The following is a 26771-nucleotide window of genomic DNA, read 5'->3' as shown; positions in this document are numbered from 1 at the left end:
TTTGCTCTCATAAAACGTGTGACGGCGAAGTTCGTGGGTAGCATAACGATTGTTTAACAAGAATTGTTATTTTATATGGCTTTTTTGAATGAAAAAAAAAAGTACCGATTATTGTAATATATTTTCATTATTTTAATTACGATTGACTGTGCGCTCGTTATATTTGTGTACATATGTGACCATGTTGAGATAAATCAACGCATTCATCGACATGTTAAGATACGACGAAACGTATAATAATTAATCGTCGTGATTGTTCTTTGGTGTGTGCGTATTCTCAAGTTGGCAAATAAGATTTCGTACAAACTAATTATAGTATTAAGTTGTCACTTATTCATGATACGTTACAAAATTAATAACATTAAGTATGAAATATAAATTAAATTATTATATCAACCAAATTGATTTATTTTTATCTGGCATAAATAAATACGTATAGATGACTGCTGACATAGGTTTATGATCTATGTTACCTGGTTTATTTACCAACTTTAATTATTTATAAATCGTGGTACATTTTTTTAAGCATATTGTATTGGTATATTCAAAAAGTTTATTAAATACTTTTAAAACAATTTTAATTTAAACGGTAAATAAATAAACTAATAACATTATGTTACACCACTCATTTTCACGCAGTCGAACTAATATTTATTATACTATTATTTTAGTTCGAAATCAAAACGAAGAGCTGATGAATTCATTAGATCGTGAAGAATTCGGCCCATCAGAAAATAGTACCGAAGATATTATGTATAGGTAACGTCTTTCAATAAACTGATATTATTACAAAACACATTTATTATTAATAAACAATTTAACAAAATTAAATGTGATGATTTTATGTGTATTCACAGAAATGCATTAGTTATCTATATTATTTGTATTAAATGTGAAACATGTACTATATCTATAAGTTGTTATAAAACTGTAAATATTGTTACGTAACAGAAATTATCGCCCTAAAGTTAATTTCTGATTAATGGCAATCATTGATTTTTCATTATTTTTTTTTTTTATCTCATATGTTTGACATGTCTAGAGGATAGTTGATAACGGTTATTTTACATAGTTATATGGTTTAGACTTTAATAAAGCCAAAAGAAACATTATACAGTAGAACCCGTTTCAGACGCTCTCACTTAAGACGATTTCCCAACTAATACGCTCATTTTTACGAGTCTCTTGATTTTGACAACATTTAACATGTAATTAACTCTGGATAATACGCTCGTCTTGTCAATGATGTTCATATAAAAATATATTGTATATACATATACATTGTATACAATTTAAAGAAATACCTCACTAATAATAACCATAATGAATAATGACAAATAGTAACAAATGCACTTGATCATGTTAATGAGCTAAGAAGATTAATTGCATCTTTTGACAACGCTGACGAAACGATATATCATCTTAATAAAATTGAAAACTTCCTGTATTCAAAAAACATCAAAACTTTGAAACAATGAAAGAAAGACATTTTTTTGAAATAGGTAATATAATTTACTCTGCAAAGTAAAAAATATAATTTATATATATATAACATGGATGTATTGCAAAATATATTAAAAATTTTTTTGTTCCCGCGTAATACGATTTCCCGTTTAAGACGCTATTTATAACTGGTCCCTTGGAGAGCATCTTAAACGGATTCTACTGTATATGTATATGAAATATGTACTAATGTTAAGTGAAGTTAAGTATTTTAGAATTTGAGATTGAAAAAAATGTATTCAAACTAAGTAGTAAGTTATACTTTATTATAAGGAATAATTGTTTTTTTTTTTTTTTTTATAAATCGTTGAATACGTTGCAATTTTTTACATAAAAAATCAGTTTTTTTTAACCATGCCAATAATCACTTTTGAATATTTATCAAGCTAAGCTTAAATATGATTATTCTTTCGACATGTTAATGTGTTAAATTATTTATTTATTGTTATTCTTATTTTTTATTGTTTTTTATTTTTTTTTTCTTAGCAATAAACGCTTATGAGTATAATTTGTTTTATACACGTCACGAAAATGAACATAAAATTGTGTAATAAAGGTGAATAGTTAACGTATCAAACATGTTGTAGCCCAAAAAACAATCGAAATACCCATTAACCACTGATATGCGTTTACAGCGAATATACTTAGTAATTCTGATGGTTCAAAATACATAAGATGTACGAACGCGACTAAACATCTTGAAAGTTCAAAATAATTTGCCCACGAGGATTTATCAAATATTAAACCTATGTTCGTCAATGACCAGACAATATAAAACGTGGAAATCGCCATACACGTGATGCTTATATCCTAGAACAAAAATTATTTAACGTTAAACTTCAACTGTTTGCTAATTATTACAAAATTATTTCCTTTTACATTTGCATTTCACAACGTAGTAAATATATTACAGCCATTGTATTTTCGTCCGGGTTTTATGCGTTTTATTCGATTTACATAATTTTAACAATACAATACCAACGGTGAACCAATCTTATACTCTTATAATATAAATACATAAATAATATAACGAAATAATGACACATTGTATCAATATTATGTATGAAAATCCGATTTTTAAATTTGATTCACTAACAAAAGTAAATCGATTTAAGCTTAAATGAACTGATAATTTAACACAAATATTAAATAAATAAATAATATAAATACCTCATTGTACAAAGGTTGTCTAGCACACATAATACGTTTTAAGTTTCTTCTAAATTGTTATGACAAATTATTATACTACTAATTTTTAAAAAAATATTGAATTGTATTTTTACAGACTCTTTTTTTTTTTTTTAAATAATATTTCAAAAATAGTCTGATGGCACCGAATTACTGACTCAAGTTTTTTTTTTGTTATCACCAAAATTAATTTAAAACCGTATTCTATTTATATGAATATAATTCAGTATTTTTTAAAACAATTTTGTTCAGTATTTTATATTTAAAATGTGCGTGTTTTTTTTTTACACAAATTAAAAATAAAATATAATAAAAATCCACTTGTTACATAATTACAATTAACTGACCCAATTAATGGTTTCAGTGGTTTATAACTTATTATTGTGTTCGAAATTAACAAATGTTAAATAAAATATAACATATACTATATAAAATAAAATAAATATCATTGCATCATTGAATTCTTTTTCAATCATAAAATTGTAGGATTAGTTTCGTAGCTTTCACATTCCCTAATTAAAATTAACATGGTGTTTTATTTTACATTATAATATGTTCTACGTCCTATTACAAATACAAGTAGAAACATAAAATATTAAAATACTCATTGTTCACACTAAAATCAAAACTCCTACGGCTAATAAATCCCTTTATAAAATATAATAAATTATTTAATACATAGCATACATTTATATATGTAGGATGTCATCATCGTTATATTTCGTAGTAATGTGCTTAAGGTTACGAAAGTACGATAAATAATTTTACTTTTTAGTTCTTAAAATAAATTTAAAATTTATTAACTCGTATAATTTTTAAATTACAAATATAATAACCCAATTAAATAATTTACTATCATTTATTACTGTGAATTATTATATTTAGTTTTAGAGTATTAATTAAAAACAAACAACATTTTTTTTTCTCTTCCATTAGCTGATCTAATTAAATAGGTTTATTTGTTCAATATCAATATATATATACCTATATAAAAATATTTCTTTGAATATTAATTAATCCATACATTTATGCTGTGTACGCTAATATTTTAATAATAAAAAAACTGTTATGTACTTGTATTTATGTATGGATTGACCAGTGTTATTAGTTTTATACAGTTTTTTAAACAAGTTAGGCAGTGAAATAAATTGCTAAATATTACAAACAACTGACTTATATTAATTGGATTGAAAAAATAACCTGTCCTTTGTTCTCACTTATAATATTATCCCAATTTGTTATAAAAAATAAATAAAGTAAAATAATCCATTCATGAATTTGAGTACAATCGAATTCAGTCAATTGCAACAATCAGAAGCCATTATATTAAAAACATCATGTGGTAAAATCGTGTAGTTGTATAGTTATACTATATTATAGTACCTATATTGTATACCGTTAATTTGGATCATTGGAATTTAAATAAATAATAACGATTTTTATATGAAATCGCATTTCTTATAACTTGTGGAGATACATTTTAAAAATAATATTTGAATAAAATTAAAAAACAACATGATACTGCATCTTTTACATCTTTATGTCAGTTAATTTTCTATTATTTTTCTTTTTATATATTTACATAAAAACTTTATTTATTAATTTAATATTAATATTGCAATGAAACGTTTGAGCAATTTAGAAATTATTCAGATTAAAAATAAACTTTCTGATTTATTTTGAAATTTCATTAAAAGTATTATTTTTTAAAATAATCTTGATCATTATTTACCAAAACGCTAAAAATTATCTTTGAAGTAAAAATATCCTTAGAAAAACATACTTATGGGTGGTGTGAAATTTACTACTAAGGATTTTTTACTACTTACCTAAAAAAGTTTATTACCCAAACAAAAATTTGCTCGATATTCTTACTAAGTTTCTAATTTCTATTTAAATATTTTGTGTTTTTATGACTATCATGTAGATGTAGCTATTATATTTAGTTGATATAAAATGTAATTTAGTGTTACTTTTAAGTTTTGAAATATTGAAATTAAATAAATATGTATGTGATTTTAATATTGTGATGTGTTGTTAAAAATTATAATTCAAACCCTAAAACTATGTGAAAAAGATACCTATGTGTGTAATTGATGTTTAATTATTGATATTATAATGATTAGCGTAATAAAATAATTTGTTAAGTGAATTACAAAAATTTTTATTTGTTATTTATTTGTTAGTTGAGATTGTTGAATTAAGTGTACAAATAAAAAAAATTTTAGACTATTTACACTCGGGTATCGAAAATATCGATATTAATGTTATGATTAACATTACTATACTTACAGAACGAGGTGTTTTTGTCAACGTGAAATATCCGTTAACAACTGCAACAAAATGGACTACTACGTAAAACTTCAATAGCAAGGATAACTTTACGTCATATTTTTTCCTAAGTCCTTTAACCTAAATCAATTGAATACAATTTTTAAAAATATAACACTACATGATTAATACATTGTCTATTACACTAGCACGTCTTCCATCTTGCCCTGTCCACGACAGACCCGGTATCCAGCTAGGTCCCTTAATGACTGATTTAAATTTGTTCTTCCAACCCTTCATACTGATCCATTTGTAATATATGTTTAAGTTGTAAAAAAACTATGAAAAATATAATATGCAATTGATGAATAAATTAACCTTATTCGCATACTTGAATGGTTATGGACCACTACGACTGGGTCCACGCGACGGATATTTACTTGTAAGGACAGAGGATTAAACGTGTTTTTCTGATACACTAAGCCATATGTGATGGGCTTGTCCGGAATAAAGTCTTGAAACGTTCCAAATATTCTATCCCATATAATCAATACGCCTCCGTAATTCTTATCCAAACAATACAGTGTGCTCCCTACACAATTATTTAAGCCCTTTTGAATAATATGTAACGACAAAATTCGCAGGTGTCCATTTCAATATAATTTTAATATTTTACCATGATGCACCCTGTGGAACGCCGGAGTGTTGAAAACATAACTTAAGGGCCCGAGCGTTTCTACGGTCTCAGTGTGGATCCAAATCTGATATAAGAGACTCAGCTGTTGGTGTACTAATAGCAAAACTGGTGGGACCAATAAAGCCAAAGGTGCATAACACACCTAACAACATTTCAACTCGTAACTATTAAACCGGCAAATCAAATGGTTTAACGGTTTTTTTTCTACTTACAACCCCTACTAAACTTTGAAATACCGATTGCCTTACGCCGACAGTGACGTTAAACTCTTCAGAGCTATGATGGACCTGGTGTTGAGCCCAAAATAAGTGAATTTCTATAAAAATAAAACACGATCTGATTAACTGAGCTTTTTTTTTTTTTTTGTAGATGCTACAACGGATACTTTACCGTGGCTGGCTCTGTGCATCCAATAATAACAAAAATCGACTGCAATTGCCGCGAAATACCAAAAAATTACCGAGTTCCAAGGTAATTCGCAAATCCTGTAATTACTGTAAATCCAAAAGTATACACAATATTCTGATCCCTTGTACACAAATCTATATAAACGATTAATAATTTGAATTTATTTTTTTTTCCATTACAACAATCGCATTAAACTATTTCCAATCACGTACTTGGCACACTCTTGCAAAATCGCATGGCTCATGGAAGTGATGCTATCGTTAAGTCTGAGGATTTCTTTCCTCTGCCACAGCCGCAATCCGTTTTCCAACACCAACAGAGTCAAGAAATATGGCCATGCCTGGATCAATCGTAACGGTGGCGTAAATAATAATTCTACGATTACCGATAGTCGATAACACTTAATAATCATACACGCAGACCCCTTGTTTTTTTTTTAATTTTTAGCATTTAATTTTTGGCTTTCTTTAAGATTAAGTCTTTTAAAAATCATCTATAATGAGAAACTGTATTCGTAGCCTTACGACCACAATTAAAATGTATAAATCAGAATTTCAAAATAAATAACAATAGATAATAAAAATGGTGTCCTCAGAACAAATTTTAGTTTATTATAAATGTTAAAATTATAATTGTATTTATTTTTATTTAAGCAATTTTTAATACAATAAATTCGAAATATTTAAATTAAATAATTCATATAATGTATTTGACTCTTGAGTTAAGTTTGTGGGGGGGGAGGAAATTGAGTTATGGAATATTTTAAAACGATTAAATAAAATTTAAATTCATACACAATTTACTATACAACGTTTTATAAAATTTTTATTAAGAAACTAAAATTGAAGGTCACCTTGCAACCAGTTTGTAATAGATTTTTTATTTATTATACATTTAGACTTTGTATTAACAATATGAAATATGTATATCTTTTAAATACACTGGCATTTAATTGAAATTAAATAGATCTAGTTAATCAAAAAAATGTTTACCAACATTATTTTTCGTTCTGTAAACTTAGATATCACGAGCTCTATTTCCACGCTTATTGGCTTAATTAAAATTATTTTTTCGATACATTCAATATGATGGATTGCTTGTACAATAACCTGACTAGAAATATTTTTAGAATATTATAGTTAGATGCTGTGGAACCTTTTAGATTTGTTTTGTTTAGACAGATTCTTAGCACTTGATTTTATTATATTTCCAGCGGTCTGTGTACATTGTATATTGAGTACATAATTTCCTTAGGTAAGAGTTCGTTTAGTTTATAAATTTTAAAAATAATTTACCTTAAACGCATAACCATACCACTAATATGTATATTCCAATCAATAATTATACCTAAATTTTTTACCCTAGTAGTATTTTTGGCAATTGCAATAACTTGAATTTATCATTTTAATATTATTTATTGATTGTATCATAATAATGTATAATACTATCATCAAACAATAGTTATTAGTATTCATAGAGAATGCAACAAATCAGTGGCGTACTGGCCAGGGGAGTTGGGGAGATTTATCTCCCTGGGCCGGTGACAATGATCAGATTATGTGTCAGCTTAGAAGCATTAGAATAATAATATGAATCATATTATATTTTATATAAATGTCTTCGCCACGAATTATCAAAATATCGTGCGCGGATCAATGATAATTAAACTACTGCTACGCGTTTGGAACAATATTTTTATTGAAGCTGCCAACTATACGACGGAGGATGTGTTCGCACGCTCGTAAATCGAATAAGTAGCGTTTAGGACGACACGCACCAGTCGTAAACCGTTGAAAAACGTCTCGACTACGAGTCCCTGCAGAAAAATTATCGAATTAAAACCTCCCCCGTACACGTTTTCCGATCGGATTAAACGTGGGCAATCGCGAAACGATGTCCTTCGAACGGCCTTTGCGAGGAGACAACGTGAAGTTCACGGTACCCGACTAACGACAATACAGCTGTGCGGTGGCGCGGTCAGCCCCGCGGCCGTGGAACACGTGCGACACCCGGGGTCGGTTCATCGCGCGTACGGTAAGGTTTATCGGTTTAGCGCGGATGTTTTCTTCTCTGCAACGGCGCCCCGTAACCTAGCCGCGTAACCCTAGCCGGCCGATGGTCACGTCAAACACACGTCTGCTGCTGCGTCCGATTTACCTGCGCGTACAGTTGCGGTACGTGTTTGACGTCGTTGTGCATGTGCCGTCGCGGATCGCCCAGGTAAAACATGTCCCACAGCTGGACCGCGGATGCGTCGCCGACCGTATCCGAACCCATCGCGCGGGCCCTCGATCCTCCGGGTCGTTTGTCCTCCGCTCGGTGGGGAACGCAACGGCCGGTGCTGGCGCTCGGCAGGGATGGCGAGGGACAGGCGCGAAGGCGATCGCGAACGAATTATGGCCGTCGCTCGCGGAAGATCTCCGGAGACCGCGGCGGCCGCTGGAACCGTCTGATAAAAGACTGCGTTAACCGCGTCCGCGCATACCGTGCGCATTCGACACCGGTAGCGAGAAGTTTCGGTGAAATCCAATACACGTAGGCGGTTTTTTTTTCCTCTTTTCTTCCGATATGGCTTCTTAAACATTTTTCCACCGGTAACTCCGGCGGTTATGTAACAATATCTGTAGATCGATTCCGTGCACTGCCGAGGCCTAGCCGTGTTCGCGTGCGAACGCGACTGTAACACTGCGCAAGACAAATTTCCCTCGAATGTGTTTTTAGTGTTTCACTAAAGCTAATACGTGACGATTGCAATAAACGTCCATGAATGCGAAAACGCGTAAAGACAGTTTTCCACTTAGAAATACCGATTTATGTAAATCGACTACTAACGGACAGATTTTCACTCCCGGTCCCGAAAGTTTACTGTGCGTGAACTACAGTTTTCATGGGCATACGTAAACTGCACCTAAATTGCTTTTTTATTATTTTTTTTTGTAAACAGCGCCCAAATTTTTATCTGTGTTGAAGATGTACAATTTTTAACATAGATACATGGTACAATATAGATTTACAAGAGTATATGATGGGGGGGGGGGGGTGATCCAGAAATGGAGAACATTCCAACCGACTTTAAAAAAAAAAGTACTTAATATATTGGTATTATCAATAATTTTATAATACAAGATTATATTTTTATTATAAAATAAATGGTATTTTTATATAAATGACAAAAATTAAACTAATTTGATTAGATTCGACGACATTCTGTAAGATTTATTTACGATTAATCAGGCATGTTTAGTAATAATATTAATATTTGTCAATTTATCATTCATTTTTTCGTCGACCGTCGTGCTGTAAATACCAGGTGAATTCTGAATAACGTAAGTACCTACTAAATACCTATTCATTATAATATTATAAATAATTAGTATTATGAACCAATTATAGGTATTAGGAATTATGAAGAAATAACGTATCAATGTGCCAGAATTTATTAAGTATACAATATTTACAATATTTAACAAATTATTATTATTATTTTTATTATTCTAAAATAATACTACAAAATATAAAATAAACCAGTTATATCTTCTCTAAGTGAAAAAAAGTGAAGATTAAAAAACCAGCTATAAATAAATTTGTAAATTTGTAAATTTTTAATATAATATTTATATTTTTATTATTCTAAAATAATACTACAAAATATAAAATAAACCAGTTATATCTTCTCTAAGTGAAAAAAAGTGAAGATTAAAAAACCAACTATAAATAAATTTGTAAAAGTTTATTTTATAATTTTGATCAGCATTAGGCTATAGTTAGCTATTTTTAAAAATGTATAAACATAGTCGGGTCACGATAGCTCGAAGTTAGATACTAGCTTAGATCTTTTGCTATAGAGATACTTTAGTTTAAAAAGGGTTAAGTAATTATACAAAAATATTAATATAAAAAAGTACATTTCAAAATAAATGTAAGTAATCAGTTATAAGTAATAACGTTTAACTTGTCTATTATTAACAGAGTTTCAAATGTAAAATTTCTTGTCAATTCCTAAAATAGTAATTTAAAAAAAGTAAAATCAATATATTTTTGCATCAGTAAAAAAAATATTAGTAAATTCAGAACATTTTGTTTTTGAAGCTCATTAATTATTGGACACCCCCCGAGAAATCAACCAAAATACTCTAACGGGCACAAAATGGTGTACCTTCATATTTAATTAGTGGATACATTATCTGACACCATGTTACAATTAAATTTGATCCGAAATTAAATTGAATGTATCACTTTTATTCTAAGTATTCATTATTATTGAAACTTAATCCTTTTTATGTAAAAATTCTATAGTAAAATGAGTAGATAGATCAATGATATTAGTAAATTATTTGAAAACCGTCCAAGACATAGTGATGCGAAATATTCTGTGTACCTAACTGAATAGTGTAAAAAGTAACACAATAATGTTTTAAATCTCCAATGGGAACATTTAAAAAAATCATCTGATTTCACAAAAATAATCATCTTTGTTAACATTTTAAGTTCTAAAAGTAGATTTAAAAAGTTCCATAAAATGTGAACATCAAAAATAAAATTAGATATATATCTTGCATGAATAGGTACAACTTTTAAATTATCAATATTTATTCAAAAAGTAACTAAAACCTATAACTTAATTTCTAAATGTAAAATTATGTAACAACTTATTCCACTGCTCATACAACTATTTATAAAATATTATTTATATTGATAAATAATTACATATTTTCAGAATATTAAAGCAGATGAGATAAAATATAATAGGTACTCAATATCAGAATCATTATCAACATTTTTAAGTGTATTTACTAATGTTTATACATGAATACATGTAATATACACTACTATAAGTAATTAAAATAAATTTTTAAGTTTATGACTAATATATAAGTACTAAAGTATTAAGTATATATACCAAAATATACATTATACGCTTACCAAACTAGATTCTAACCAAAGAGTCTAGTTATTAGTTTTCAATGTTTATGGATTTCAAAATTCATGAGAGCTTAAACAAATTGAAAAAAAATAGCAAGTTAAATTAATGCTACACACTACTTTTATCCTATTTTTAAATGTATTAAAGAACTCAAAAAAGCCAAAACCACAAACATAGTAGAATAAAAAAAAAATATTTATGTAGTACATAAAATATAACAAAACAATTATTTTATGAATTTAAATATTTATAATTTCATGATTAACTGGCAGCTTGATGTTTTAGCGGAATAAAAAGATAGGTAATCATTAATTATTTCAATAAAACTTGTACGCTGTCTTATTAAATCAAAATATTTTTTTGTTAAGAGTAATTATTTATTATCTCAAATATGTATATATATTTATAATATCTTAGGTAACACAAATAGAAAACTTACTATATAGGTCTGTGATATAATTTTATGTTAATTTCTAGTTGGCTTTTTATTGTATATATCATACATGTAGCTATATATAAAATATCATTATGTAATCAACATTATATTTGATTACATAGTACTATCCAACTAACTATTGTCTACCTACTATAATTATGGTATAATGTACTATAAAGTATCTATTTATATTTCAAAGTACAAGAAAACGAAGACCAATATTTGCTGTGGAAGTAACAATCGTGTTTTTAAGCATATTTTGTTAAATACTTAGACGAACCCTGATTAAAATTCAATATATTTATTCTTATCATAATAATTTATAAAGATCTGAAGAAGTTAAAGCCCGATTAGGGCGAAAGCTTGAATCTAGCTTACGTGTGAGAAGTATGGGGTGAATTAGTTTGAATAGCAAAGAGCCTAAATGGTATGTAAAAGCTTCATAAAAAAAAAATTTAATTATAATTTATTCAAATTTTTCTTTATTTTATTTTTTATTTATGAATGCCATTATTTTTTAAATATAAATTGCCTATCAATAATATATCAAAACCATGGCCAATAAAAAATATTTATCTTAAAATATTTATTAATTGATGTACTAGTTTCTTGAAAATTAAGCTATAACACATATGTTTTAATTGTATGCACAACATTTTAATCTTTCAATAATTTTTATTATATACAAGTATAATAAGTGTAATATTTCTTGTCCCCTCTAATATTTTATGTAAGTATAGAGTAAGAGGATAAATCCTGTCTTGCTCCCCTTAGTTCCGCCACTATATATAATGCAGTACCAATTTTTACAAATTCGATTTCATAATATTATTTTGTTAAATAAAATGTTGTGTTTAGAAAAATATTTTTATAGTTCGATCCTAAATATCATTTATATGTTATTACACTAAATATTTGTTAAAAATGTTCGAATACTGTAACATATTTTAAAATAAACAATCTCAAATTCTCAAATCAATATTCGGTATTTAAAAATAATTCTAGTTAAATATTATGAAACCTGAAATATTTACAAACCCACTTACCTTTAACAAGTCTTTTAGTAAAAATCAATGAATAACATTTACACAAATACTAATTTAAAAAATTATGTACGTGCACAAAATTAATTAAATGTTTTATAATATAATTAGGTAACAGCTTATGACGAAGTTCCAAAAACAAAAATTATAAATCATATATGATTAAAAGCTATTATTCAGGTAAATATAATGTTAAAACCTATGTTTTTTACTAAATTAATTTATAATCACTGTTAAAATATTACCTATAACATAAAATAATAAGTAACTTATAATAATACATACTTGTACAAACCAAAACATTTTCAATTGGACACTCACCACTTAGTTGAAAATTGATTGAATCTGGAAGGCACTAACTATTATTATTATTATTATTATTATTATTATTATTATTATTTTTACGTTAGATATAAAATATGTGTGTCTTCAATTCTTGGAAATGCTAATCATTATTTAATTATAATCTCTTTTTTATTAATTTTCAAGAAAAACTGTTTATTTATTTATATATTTTAGATGTACTAAAGTATAAAAAACACTATTGATCCTGATACCACAGAATTATCGAATACGTATTAATTTTCTAGGTAAGTTCAGTTATTTATAACCAATAAAGTTTATACTAATATTACAACTCTCCATTTTATCATTGAGATACACATGAGAATATACAAATATATTACTGTAGTAAATAATATAGTGTTGCTTTAACTTTGTAAAAAATCCATTGTTTATTTAAATTAAAATTATATTTTTTTCATACAACTTATAAAGAATGATTTATAATCGCAAAATACTGTAACAAAAATGAGACAACATTTACGATTCATTCCCTTCAACGGTATTGAAATATGGTTTTCAACACTTTTAAATCATTACATTGCTGCCCTCTAGCCGTTACAATAGCAGACATACTAGAAGCGCGTCCCAATAAAATTTGAGCTCTATACCTTGGTTAATTCTTAACACGCACCTTAGGGGGTTTTTTTTAAATTAAAATACTTATAATGAAATCAATTGTGTTGGTAATTCATTAAATGCATTACGAGTTTATTCAAGTAAATATGTAAAATGTATTACATCAAAACTACATGTATTAGATACAATACATACATATAAAATAGTAAGATCTGTCTTAATAAGACCCTGGAAAATGTACGAAATTATGTCTTAAATTAATTTTTTATTTGATCCAAATACAAACAATATTTATGGATATCGCTTACCGGAGTACCGGAGTAACCATAAATTTGTGTAAAATAGATTATTTATTTTACCCGGTGAGATTCCTCCTACTTTCATTTTTACATCAAATTTCACTATATTATGTTTAATACAAATAAGTGAAATTATTTTCTACAATTTATCTTTTTTTAAAAAAATAATATATTTCTATCATATTCAATATATAACAGTACGACCTTTTCTTTCGTTTCGAAAAAATAATTTTCAAAAGAAAACGAAGTCATACCTCTTAAACCTTATTTACGTTTTAATATATATAGTATAGTATATAGTTCATAACTACTATTCTAGTATAACTGTTAATCAAATTTTCTGACTAAACCAATGAATTTTTTAACAATTATAGAAGCATATATAAGAATATATAAGTAATACATCTTCCGAACCAAATAAATCAATACATTGTAATTTAATTATGTTTTCGATGAATGAAATACCTATACATAAACAGCTAGTTTAGATAATATTTTTCAACCATACAAATTTTACTGTTTTAAACAAATTAACTACTTAATAGGCTTATTACATAGCTTTAGACTTATTTAGGAATTATTTAAATCCTATGAAATACACTTTGTGGGTTTCGTGTTTATTTTTTATCCTGTTCTTGACCCAGCACAATTATAAAATACATATTTAGAACGTACCCTCAAAAATGCTTATAATGCAATAAAGGTTTAAGAGTTTGGCCAAAATAATTGTTTTGTTCTTCAGCTAAATGAAATATAAATATATTTTTATAGATATGTACCTTTATGAAAATTAATTTATAATGATAAAAAAAATTAAGAACAATTAGATATTCGATTTCTGTAGTTAAATTAAATAATGTAAAATAAATTATATTTATTCAATATGACAATAGATAGAAAGTAGGTTGAAGTAAAGCATTTTACCTGACATATTGTAAATTTGTTGAGTTAAAAATAATTATAAATTATAAATTAATATTATGATAATAAATATATTAAATTTTAAATACGTGAATTAATTATTTTACACAAATTATATGTAATATTTGTGTTTTAAAGCTCTGAAATATAATACATTTACAAAAAAAACAAATTATTACATGAAATCTATATGTATTAATATTATTCTTGTTAGTGGTACATTAATATTTATATTGTGTTTTTTTTTTTTTTGTTAATTGTAAGATCGTGAACAATGCGACTTTTTCAAATAACGTAATAAAAAAAATCAATACCACTTATATATATATATATATATTTATGCCTAAAAATTACTATTTATGCCAAATAAAATAAAAAATAATAATATAAATTTATAATATTTACATAATAATCTTAAATAGTGAAATTAATTGTTTAGACCAAACTTAAATTTGGTCAAATATAAAAGCAAAATAAAAAGCTAAGTACTACAGTAGTTTTTCAATCCAATTTAAAATACAGAAATAATCAACATTAAACGTGTCAAACTATTTTAAAAACATTCTCAACCAAAAAAATAAAAATCTTATAGTAAAATATAAGAACATGAAAAGTTATTTTGAACAATGAAAATTATTTCCTCAAATATTGTGGACTAAATCTTTAAAAAAAACTCATAGACTGATTAGAAAAAAGAAAAAACTGTGAGGTCAAATTACCATGTTTATAATCTCCACTACAACAATAGAAATTAGATAATATCTCGTTAGTGAAATACGAAATCTGTATAGGTGTAATTGACTTCAATAACAATACCATTCGTTAGAAGCTATTTATAAGTCTATATGTGTATATGATACCATAATTATAAATGTTACATACACGTTTACATAAATTTGTATTTTTGTTTCAATTAGAATATTTTTAATAAGTATATATGTATATCAACGTTCAACCATAGATACTAAGTATATGAATATGCATAACAGATTTAACATTGGTTTTTTTTATTTCTATACATATTTATCGACTAATTTTTCCTTACGATTATTAATAATCACTTAAAGAAAAAATGTGAATTGTAAATAAAAAATGTAAGATAAAATGCATTAACAGTTATAACTCAATAGTATTATTAAATAATATGTATAAATAAACGGTAAAATAATCAATTTTGGGCTAACCCATATCTTTAAGCTACATATAATTACAATAAAAAAAATAATTTTAAATCTAATGAAATCGACTGAATACTGTAATTCATAAACTAAAAGACCACAAAAGAATAACTAAAGAAATCATAATGAGTAAAAAAATCTTGAGTTTTGGCATGAAATATTTTGTTATATTATTTTTTAGTTTATTTAGGATTAATATGGCTTAGGACATAATGCATTAATCCGATTAAGTTACCTTAGAATTTCTAATACTTCTCTCGTATGTCTGTGAAATTTTTATTCTGATTATTTATAAATACATTTTTCTGAAATAATTATATTGATCATCGTCAGTCAATTTACTATAATCTGTTTAGAGATAGATGAAGCAATAAATTGTTTAAACGGTTATGCACTTATGGATACTGAATATCTATCGTCAAAATAAATACTTATACACCTCTTATAAGTATTCAAATTAATATATAAACACAAAAATATATTAATATTGATGTAATGATGAAAATTAAATATGGTGCATAAATAATTTTAGTTTTTCCGGGGTGACGAATTTTTATGCAAGCAAGTTTTTTTTTATTTTTAAAAAAAAAAATTCACTTGTTTTATATATTATATAGATATAGACAATCAATTGTATTCATAGGTGTATTAAAGTGCCATAGATTATAAAAACTGAAACGTTTTTATATATTAAGTTATGTTATATTTTTTGTATATTAAGTTTGTCTATTTAACAATTGATTAATTTACCCTTGGAAGCCAATATGCATTAAAAAAATAATTAAAAGAAAGAAAATATGGTAAAAAAATAAATAGGCTGGAAAAGATATGGACTAAAACGTTAATGTAAACATTAAATGGATATGAAAAAAAATATATTTATATGATATCTTATACATAATACTATAGTGTTTTCCCATAACCTATTCACTTATCTATAACACTGAATATGTAAACACATAAAGTAATTTCTTACATCTATAACTTATTTAATTTGCTGAGATATTCAGTCAATTTTATAATTATAAATATGGTAAAAATTAAAATACCATTTACGAATGTAAAGTCACTGATCGCACATCTCAAAAGCGATAAAACATGTGGACTTGAAATTTGATATTTAATTTACTCTAATATTCTGGGTATGCAATACAAAGGAGTATTTCGAAAATCGTATTTTTAATGTTCAAAACAGTTTTGGATTGGATGTATAATTTTTTTCACTTATTGTTTACCAAGGAAATATTTATTTTTTTACATGTTAATTTTAATAATCACCGTTGAGATATTTGTAAATTGATATAGTATAAATAAATATCAAAATAATATACGACGGTTGTGCGCTTTTTTCAACCATTTTTACTACGAAATGTTAATTGCTCTAATATTAAATAGTAAAACGTCTCCAGGGTAGTTCATTTATAGTATTAAAATATATTCTAACCACTATAAAATTGAATTTTATTTATTTCTACTAAACTATAATATAGTAAACCCATTTATCCATTTACATCAATTATTATAAAATAAATGTATTATATAATTTTGATATCTATACGTTGTTTATTACGCTAACTCAATTTCAAAAATTAATAGGTGTACATAGATTAAAAATATCATCGCAAAAGGATGCGGGTCTTTTTTATTATTTTTGTCGGTATGTAAAATTGAATAATATTCAAGTGGAATAAAATGATTTTCCACTTAACGTTAAGTGACTGTTTCAAATTTATTTTCAAACAGTAACATCCAATTACTACAATAGTGCTACAGATTATGGTAAACATAATGTGTAGGTGTACATGATTTACACAATCTGTTGAAGGATTATACCACTCATAATATTACTATAAGTCATTACTGTTAATAATGATAATCGCTTTGTTTACAATTTAAATTCTTTCAAGTTATATTTCATCCGTCATAATCTAATTAGTAATTACACGAACACTGAATAAAATTGATAGTATTTATCATTTATTATACTTAATCTCAAGACAACGTGTTGTTTTAAAATTCGATCACTAGTTAATATAGTGGTAACTATAAGATATTCTCTATATATCACACCTCCCCCTCACAATATACATATCCATTGGTATTGAGAGTTTAATATTAAAAGTACGGTTCCGTATAGTTTTTAATTTTCACCAGTTGGTTTTATTTGTTCTTAATATTTATTCGTAGTATCACCAATAATAAGACTGCTAATAAAATTTAGCATATTATGTTATACAAAATTGTAAAAAAAAACCCTTATCTTAAGTCTTCATGCCTTATAATGCCTTTTGGTTACATCACTGCTTGTTTCGAAAAATACAGTATATTATAATATCATTGTTGACCCAGCCGGCGTTTACTAGTTAAGTCCCAGTGTTTCTCAGGTAATACACTAGTTGAGTCCCACGATTTTTCTAATACTATTCTAGTTGGATCCATAAAAAAAAAAAAAAAAAATTCGCTTCTCATTTTTAAAGGCTTAGAACTTTCAGTGACCTATATATTAGAACACAGGTATGATTTCTTTTTAAAGTTTCTAATGCATGGTATATAATTGAATATATTTATTAATTGAAAATTAGAACACTGGTATACTATTGGTTAATAATAAAATAAATTGTTAAAAAATTTAAAAATTTACACAATGGATTAAAATCTATTCTATAGAGCTTTTACAAACGCAAATCTATTAATTTTTTTTTTTACATTATCAAGTGTATCAATACTCACAAGTTACAGCTTTTATTATCGGAATGGTCGGATCGAACTAGTATGTTATTGTTTTTATAATCGGACCCAATTAGTTAACCGGCTCTAACCTAACCCAGTTTACCCACTAACGTCAACTTAAAACCTAGTTGGTATCATAGGAGAGTGGAGCCGCGCTGTACGTTGGACCGACTTACCGTTCCGAAAATTGTGCCCTCAGGGCCGTATTAGCGCATAGGCACTAAAAGCACTATGTCTAGGGCCTACGAAAATATGTGGGTACTATTATTTTTTAATGTTTTATGTTTTTTATATATTTTTATTATAATTATAAGTTACAATTAATACGACTGTACACGTTTACACAAGTAATATACTATGTATAATAATTCACAGGCAAAAGTTATTTATTATTATTAGTAGTAATTATAAAACTCATAAATTGTTTTCTCAATATTTTTACTATCATGATTCGTACATCAACTATTAGAAAAAATAAATTATCTTCATTCAACACGAATTGCTCCAAGAAATCGATAACTTCCAAAAAAGTAATAGTATCATTTGCAAATGAAAAAAATGTCGCAAAAAAATTTTGTAACAAAGTTATATTTACGTAACATACAACACCATTGTTATTTATTTATTTATTTTTTTGTCAAAATTATTTTTTGTCTTACACTTTAATATGAGCTCTAACCTAGGGCCTAGGATCTACGATTGTGTTAATACGGGCCTGGGTGCCCCCCTATGTTGAGGTGCGGATGATGTGATGGTATGATGGAGGCGTGGTACCCAAAACGGCCCTCATATCCAGGCACTGGACAGGTACGGACATAGGTTCGGTACCCAGGCTAACGGGATTAACTTTTTGTGGATTCATAGTACCACGCCTTTTTAATAACGCCACGCGTTCATAGAAGGTGCGTGGGCGTAAGATATCGGTCACAAATCCGGAACTCGTGTTGATGTAGCCCTTCGGTTGAAATCAACTGCACTGCCTAGGCCTCCCACAGCTGATAAATATTATACAAATAACGAATTTCGATAATAAAGGCGAATTTCAAAAGGGTGCAAAATTATGTGAAAATCAAACCTTTATCCTACGAAATTTATCCATTATACTTTTTGAAATACGTAAATGTTATCTATTTATACACACTATGTGTGAATTTAATAATGAAATTATGAAAATAGCACAAATGTGATTAAATAAATAATTTTATATGAAGGAATTATCGATAAACTTGTCAATCATAAAGCGAGATAAGCAAATTTTCAAAGTTTAAAATTAACACTGTAATAATAACTTACACATATATATATATAAATTGTATACTTAAAAAAATAGTGAAACTAAAGATTAAAAAAAATATCATAACATCAAATTTTAACTGTTTAAAAAGAGTTTTTTCTAAGTTTGACAGGGGTGCTAGAGAGTCTTCTTACGTCACTCTAAAGGCTCGTGTTCAAACTCCGGTGTATTACTGAGGAACCCATTAAACAAAACATATTTTAATTCAATAATACTCAGTTTATAATTTAAATTTAATTTAAAAGTCCAAATAATAATGTTCTAAATACTGTGCAAACACTTGCAACATTTTGATACGTACCACAAAGCTGACGTACCGAAATTTTCTGCGAGTGTTTTATTTTTCATCCTAGATTTAGAAGTTGGTGGGAACAATATTGTGTGCATTTGGTCGTATCCAGGAAATACAACGAGATAATAGCGGACTGAAATACAGTCGGCCAATCATTCTGTATTTATCTTATTATTAATGATTTCATTAGGTTCTATGATTGTGACATTCTACAGTTATCGTATCTCCATAAAAAATATACCACTATTTTTATGTTTAAATGTCATCATACGTATAGATAGCGTCCGCCTGCCTACACATAAAAACGTGATGTTGTTTTACACGAAGTACAATATTATTTTGATTACATTTGTGTAGTAGAGATTCTCTGTAAGGTCGCATCACTCCTATTAATACAATATTGGTAATTCTTGTAATTTACACATGTGTAATAGTATCGAAAAATCAGAATCCCAAACACTAATGGCACATAATTATTATTTTTGTAAATTCGTATGGAGGTTTTTTTGTTCGTTCGTTCGTTGGTTCAGTCATTTGTTGTATTCGTGTGTACCTTATCGTTACCAGATTAGTGCAACAAATTGTATGTCCCCGTCCGACGATCTTGAAGTCCAAATTCTACGCTCTAGTAGCATTAATAGCCTCGGAGGTAATATCAGTTTCAGCAACAATTTTTTGACCAGTGATTCAATGGCGTGTTGTTTCGATTCCAATTCGTCTGAGATGTTAAGGAAGCAGAAGCACCAAAACCACGAGGTTAATAAATTATTACGACGTTATAGCAAAGAAGCTGAAAAAGAGATTTATCTTCTACTGCTTGGTAAGTACTGCTAACTTGAAAATTACTCGTATATGTTCAATAAATTATAATAGATTTTTACTTTCATTTTTTCGCATTCAAATCCAATTTACCTATTTACTGATATTACAGACACACCTATAAATGAGAAATACTCGTGTATATACTACATTCATTCATCAACATCTCTACTCAAATATATTTTTGTATCTAAACAATAAACTAAATACTAGATTGGCATTTTACAAATGATTTTAAATACCAATTCATTTACATACGAGTACAAACATTTTATTACAGTTTAGTTTTTCTGAATTATCTTATTTTCTTATTTCTTATATTTCTATATTTTACATAGGAATAATTCTATCTTAATGTGCGTATTTAAAATTCCAGTACAGTAGAAATTCGATCGATCGTCACTGTCGGGACCGGGCTATAACGATTAATCGAATAGACGGTTAACAAAAATTATTCCATAAACGTATATATATTTAACAACGTGTGTATTCTCAGAAAAAAATAAAATACATAAATACTATATATTACGTATCATATTAAACACTACTAAATTAATACTAAACATTTTAAACAAAATAATCTGTTACTTTTTTTTTTTTGGACGCTCGAGCTTTTGTCAGATGTATTAATTTTTTCTAGATTAAGCGATTTAAATTGTTATCGATATAATTATTATGGTACCCAATAGTATTTCTGATTTCCTCTCCCAAATTAGCGTGTAAAAACGCTACGTGTGGAGACAAATTATTTTTACAGATATTTTATCTAGAGTACAAACTTCATATGTATAGTGTACATTTACAATAAATAAAACCATAGTCGGCGAACAATCCGATATCAAAAGAAATCCATCTGAAAGCAGAAACATACATTATATTCTGCTGTAATTGAAAACGTTAAATATTTATTTTTTTTTTATCAGAATTGTTTGGGTGGTATAGTCAGTGCCGGCGCTAAGGGAGGACAAAGAGAAATTTATCCAGGGCCCCGCGCTTGTTAAAGGGCTCCGTGATTTTCAATTATCATCTTAATACCGTAAGACACATTGACATTTTATATCAACAAATTATAAATCTATATTACGCCTATCATCAGTTATTTGGAAAATGTTATCTAAATTTAGCCATAGTACAAATTACAAAGTAAATTGTTATCGATACGACGAAAGCGTAATATTTTGACGATATCCGTCAAGTAGGATTCCTACAATAAATAATAATATAAATAACTATTTTCTCTATAGTTATTGTTTAAAATTCGAAAAAAAAACAATATTTTTTTAAAAAATCTGCTAAGTGTTGCCAGTGGGTGACTTCTTACTCAATTTTTCATGTCATGTCTTCTCTTAGCACAAAAGCTTATTATGCATTACTTGTATAGATTGTTTATTTCTAATAAAAATTAAAAAAAAAAAAAAAAAAAAAATCCTAATTTAAAGAAAAAGCTAGAATTTCGCCCCTCTCTGGGAACCTAAAGGCTAATACCTATGTCCAGGGCCCCGCAATACCTAGCGCCAGTACTGGGTATAGTTGTTTAGGACAGGTATCGTCAATATCTTCCAACAAATGATTTATATTCAAAATTTTGAATTTGGAGCGATCGACATATTATTTATTTATGCTATGATATAAAAGAATGTATTAGGCGCTTAAATTGAAAAATAAAAATTTATAACTGTATAATTTATTTTTATTGCGGTCTACCTGCAATATTCTTCTAAAAAACGACCATTCAATTAGGATCGACAGGTTGGTGACCTCTGGACTATACTCATATAGTACCTATAAACAAATTTTTTTGACTCTCGTCGTTTGCGGAAATATACCGGATTATGAAGAGGATTTATGTCATAGTTATGCAGTTGTCCTGCGATAAAATTCTTCGTCACTCGCTTTTAATAAATTCATCATTACTGAGTCACTAAGTGATTATCTGCATTTTTTCATAGATAACATATTATTCATATATTCATATATTCATATTATTCATCGTTTTTCGCGTGTAGATCGAGGTTAAATGCAATGTTGTAGGAACTTTAGTGTAAAAACATCTGTATTGAAATTGTACCGGAACTTAGTCTTCGTGACACCTCTCTACAACAGCAATACGCGTGAAATTGTAATCGACGACTGATAACGGACCACTATGTTTAATACAAGCTTGTACATAGAGTCGCTGACTGAAACAATAGACAAGAGATTGCGGTTAAAGTCGCTGACTGAAACAGTGATATGCGAGACTACCGAAGAGGTAGATGAGAACATGTCAATGGACCACACGTCACAAGAGTCTACCCTTCTATGTAGTAGCTGCTATACATTTCATAAGCCCGACTGCAAGATGTAGTCAACCGTTTTATCATTGATGTTACAATGTTACCTGACAAAGGAGGCTAAGGAACAGAAGCACATTAACAAAGAGATCTATTGTTTTTTAAGACTTCCTGGAAGTAGGAAAAAAACGATTTAAACTACTGTTGCTCAGTAAGTGTTTTGTTTAGTAAACCATTCGTCGGACAATTAATGTAACAATGTAAATGTCGTACAAATGTGATGTAACGAGAAAATTTAACGATTGATTTTTGATATTCTTTCGAACTCAGTCGAGACCAACTTGCGCGTTGGTATATCCCTATAGTTATATACTGGTATACATAGTATACATATACCGGATATAAACTTTGAATTATCTATAACATACACTTAAGTAAAAATGATTCCATTTTGAAGATTAATGATAATTTTAAATTTCGATATGAAGTTAATTGTATTTGTTCTAACTTTTATATTTTACTTCAAGATTTCCAATACAAATTATAACAAAACGAATAAAAAAATGTTACATTTCAGTTAAATATGTAGAGTAGTATAATTAATTTCCAATGTAATAATAATAGGAAGAAGATATATGTGTTGAACTACACCCCTCCCCCTTCATCATATCACCATGTTATTTTATTTATATATTGTCGTATACGTTTTTTATAAACACTAAAATTTTTATTATGAATTAATTTATGTAAATAAGAAAATTACATACGATATATAAATACGAATATATAAACAACATTCCACAACCAGTGTAATCATGGTATGTAAACAAGGCGAAGAAATTACTGAAAACTGTATTATTTAGAGAATTTTACAGTTATATCTACTTTCTATAAAGCTATATGAAATCGCAGTTAATCAAATGTTAGAAATTAGAGTTGTCTAGTTTATTGCAATTTAATATAACAGTTAAACAATACCTTTGTTGATTTAGTGTCAATGAGTATATTAAAATAGGAACTTCTTACTCCTTTATGAAATAATGAAAAGTTGAATTATTTTTGGATTTTTTATTGCTTAATAATTGTTACATATATATATAGTAAGTGGCTTATGTGGCTTAAGTAAAAGATTTATTATTGTTTTATATTTGTTTGTATCTGTATGATTGTATTTTAAAACTCTTTCATTGCGATTCTCATATATAATAGTATTGTACTAAATATATAAATCTAGAAATATATTATTTAATAAATGGATATTTTTTTTTGTATTAATCTCACTAATTTCAAAAAATTAAAGTGATCAATTTTGATCATTTTAGTCATTTATACATCCATGCGAAAGTAAATAAGTAAATTTAAGTGTATTTTTCTAATTTATTGTCTTAAATAACGTTATAACTCTTGATGAATCAAATATAGTTGACATTTTTGTGCACCATAAATAACCTATTTGTCGAATAAAATAAAACATATATACAGTTTCTTAACTATCTGTTTTTTACTATAGTATTTTGGAATTTTTTCAAATTTTAGCAATAATTATCAATGAATTTTTTCAAATTGGACCACCCACACCTCAACGTGATTAGTTTTACATTTGAAATTATTTTTTGTTAGTAGCTATTTCCAAAAAAATATCTATAATATTAAGTTTTTTAAAATAACCAAACAAAAGACGGCATTCGGTATTTTTGCATATTATTACATTCGCTTGTTATGAAAATGAAGTCACATTATTGTTTAATACACGGTTGACGTTTCCAATTGAAAACAAAGCGTGAATACGATAAAGTTATAATAATTACAGCCCCACGCGGTGATCGAGGTGGGAATATTATTGAGTCAGCCCGAGCTTATCTCTGTGGGATACCACTGGTATAGCAAAAAACATTTCTAAAATGAAGGATAAGCGTAAATAACAAAATTAATAAAATTATATAAATGGTAAATTAATGGTTTATTAAATATCTCAGGATTTTGGTTGACTCAGTGAGTATTATAATATATTTATATTTTTATATAATGTGTCCCATATAAAATTTTATAAATGAAAAACAATGATGACAACAGAAAAGATTTTTTTATAAATAGGTTTAAATAGTGTTATTGTACATTAATATTATTATTATATAATGTTTAAAAGTATTTGTAGGTAGTTTTTTTGTTTTAAATTTTTTTAATTTTCTTCGTTAGTGGTAATTACCTTTAATACATTTAATGTCAAAAATCCTTCAATAACTTTAATATACTTTAATAACTCGATCTATAAGAGTACTATGTTATAATTCGTTTCGTTGTAGAAAACGAATATTCACAGGAACTTGCTTGAAGAGTAACGAAAACATCAAAGATCTTGGAAAACATTTATAACCAAGTCTTTTATAAGGAAAAAAATAAAAACATTTAAAATTGGAAATAGTATTTTTTTTTTAACAATAAGTAATAATCTTGTGGCGCTTACTTACGGATCTCTCTCTTTCTTTACGCCACTGGCGACTTTAAACAGTTATAAGAAAATCATATTTTAATCACCAATAGCATAATTAAACAATTCAAATATACTGAAAGTTCTACAATGTTTTTCTTTAAATCGATCTAATTTCCTAAACGAAAGTGTAGAAATATAAGTCTCGTCAGATAATATAAAATTAAAAATAATTGTAATTAGTATTTTTTTTTTTTTTTTTTTTGACAAATATAATGTAATTCAAAAAACATGAATTATTGAACGTTTTCATAAACATTGGACAGGAGGAGAGTACTCGAGAGGCACGCAGTACAATAAACACGGATAGTTTATCCCCATATTGACTTAAACAGCCCTTTCCCCCGACCAAGGTACACCGGGAACGCCTATGCGGGGGGGTCATGGAAACGCGGTTTCATTAGTCGGGTTTGAAACGGCTATATGGATGGGTAGGTCGAGACAGCGGGTAGATAGAGATAAAAGCGTTTGAATTTCCCGCCGGCGTAGGTGGAATCGATGCGAGCCGTCAACGCCACCGAACAAAACGTTGTGACCGTTCGTTGGGTGCGCGAACAACGCGACGAACAGCAGCGGCAAACAACCGCTTCGGCGTGTACAGTGCGACCTCGGCGGACGGCCGAAAACTCTTTCGTCAGCGACAGCGCGAAACTGGCTGCGTTCCGGCGGGCACCGGCAACGACGTTGTCGGCGGCGGGTGGCTGCCGGCCGGACGAACAAAAATCGATGCGACCGCTCGACGGTGGCGACGTCCGGCGACGACGGCGACGACTACACGAGGACAGGGTGGTGCGCTGTAGAATTTTTTCCGATATCGTTGACCGTCGTCTCGGCGATCAACTGATCAACCACCACCACGTCGGTGGGTAAGTTGAAAGGCTGCTCGGTTAAAGCGCACCAAAATAGAGCCCGGTGGCCGATCGCGGTACCCAACCGAGGGCTTCGTGACGGCAAAGAGTCGCGCGCAGGCGGGAAATCGAGAAATTTGAAAAATGAAAATTAAAAGTACAAATAAATACGAATCAACCCCGGCGTACGATAGGCGATACGTTATTTAACTGACAGAGGTCGCTACTCGAGAGCGTC

General features: G+C 28.0%; 2 protein-coding genes across 9 annotated transcripts in view; one reads left to right on the top strand and one right to left on the bottom strand.

Moving 5' to 3' along the window:
• Positions 1 to 1208, top strand: part of LOC112681996 — an 86719-nt gene extending 85511 nt beyond the window's left edge. For 7 of the 8 annotated variants that reach the window (XM_025552417.1, XM_025552413.1, XM_025552415.1 and 4 more), the window contains one exon: positions 672 to 763. In XM_025552417.1, coding sequence (XP_025408202.1) covers positions 672 to 763 — 92 coding nt within the window. Of the gene's footprint in view, positions 1 to 671 lie in introns of all 8 variants that reach the window. The other variant, XM_025552421.1, reaches the window with a different exon arrangement.
• A 774-nt stretch (positions 1209 to 1982) lies between these two features.
• Positions 1983 to 8557, bottom strand: LOC112681995 (alkylglycerol monooxygenase-like). The gene is made up of 9 exons (XM_025552412.1): positions 8225 to 8557; positions 6280 to 6407; positions 6050 to 6201; positions 5872 to 5975; positions 5639 to 5801; positions 5403 to 5554; positions 5167 to 5301; positions 4984 to 5103; positions 1983 to 2313 (listed from the first exon to the last, which is right to left on the bottom strand). The coding sequence occupies exons 1-9, from the start codon at positions 8342 to 8344 to the stop codon at positions 2068 to 2070; spliced, it is 1320 nt and encodes a 439-aa protein (XP_025408197.1). The 5' UTR covers positions 8345 to 8557; the 3' UTR covers positions 1983 to 2067.
• Positions 8558 to 26771: the final 18214 nt, after the last annotated feature.

Source organism: Sipha flava, unplaced genomic scaffold (assembly GCF_003268045.1).
Source record: "Sipha flava isolate LNK unplaced genomic scaffold, YSA_version1 1_pilon_pilon, whole genome shotgun sequence".
NCBI classification, from domain to species: Eukaryota; Metazoa; Arthropoda; class Insecta; order Hemiptera; family Aphididae; genus Sipha; species Sipha flava.
Note: the sequence above shows the minus strand (reverse complement) of the source record. Positions and strands in the feature narration are given on the sequence as shown.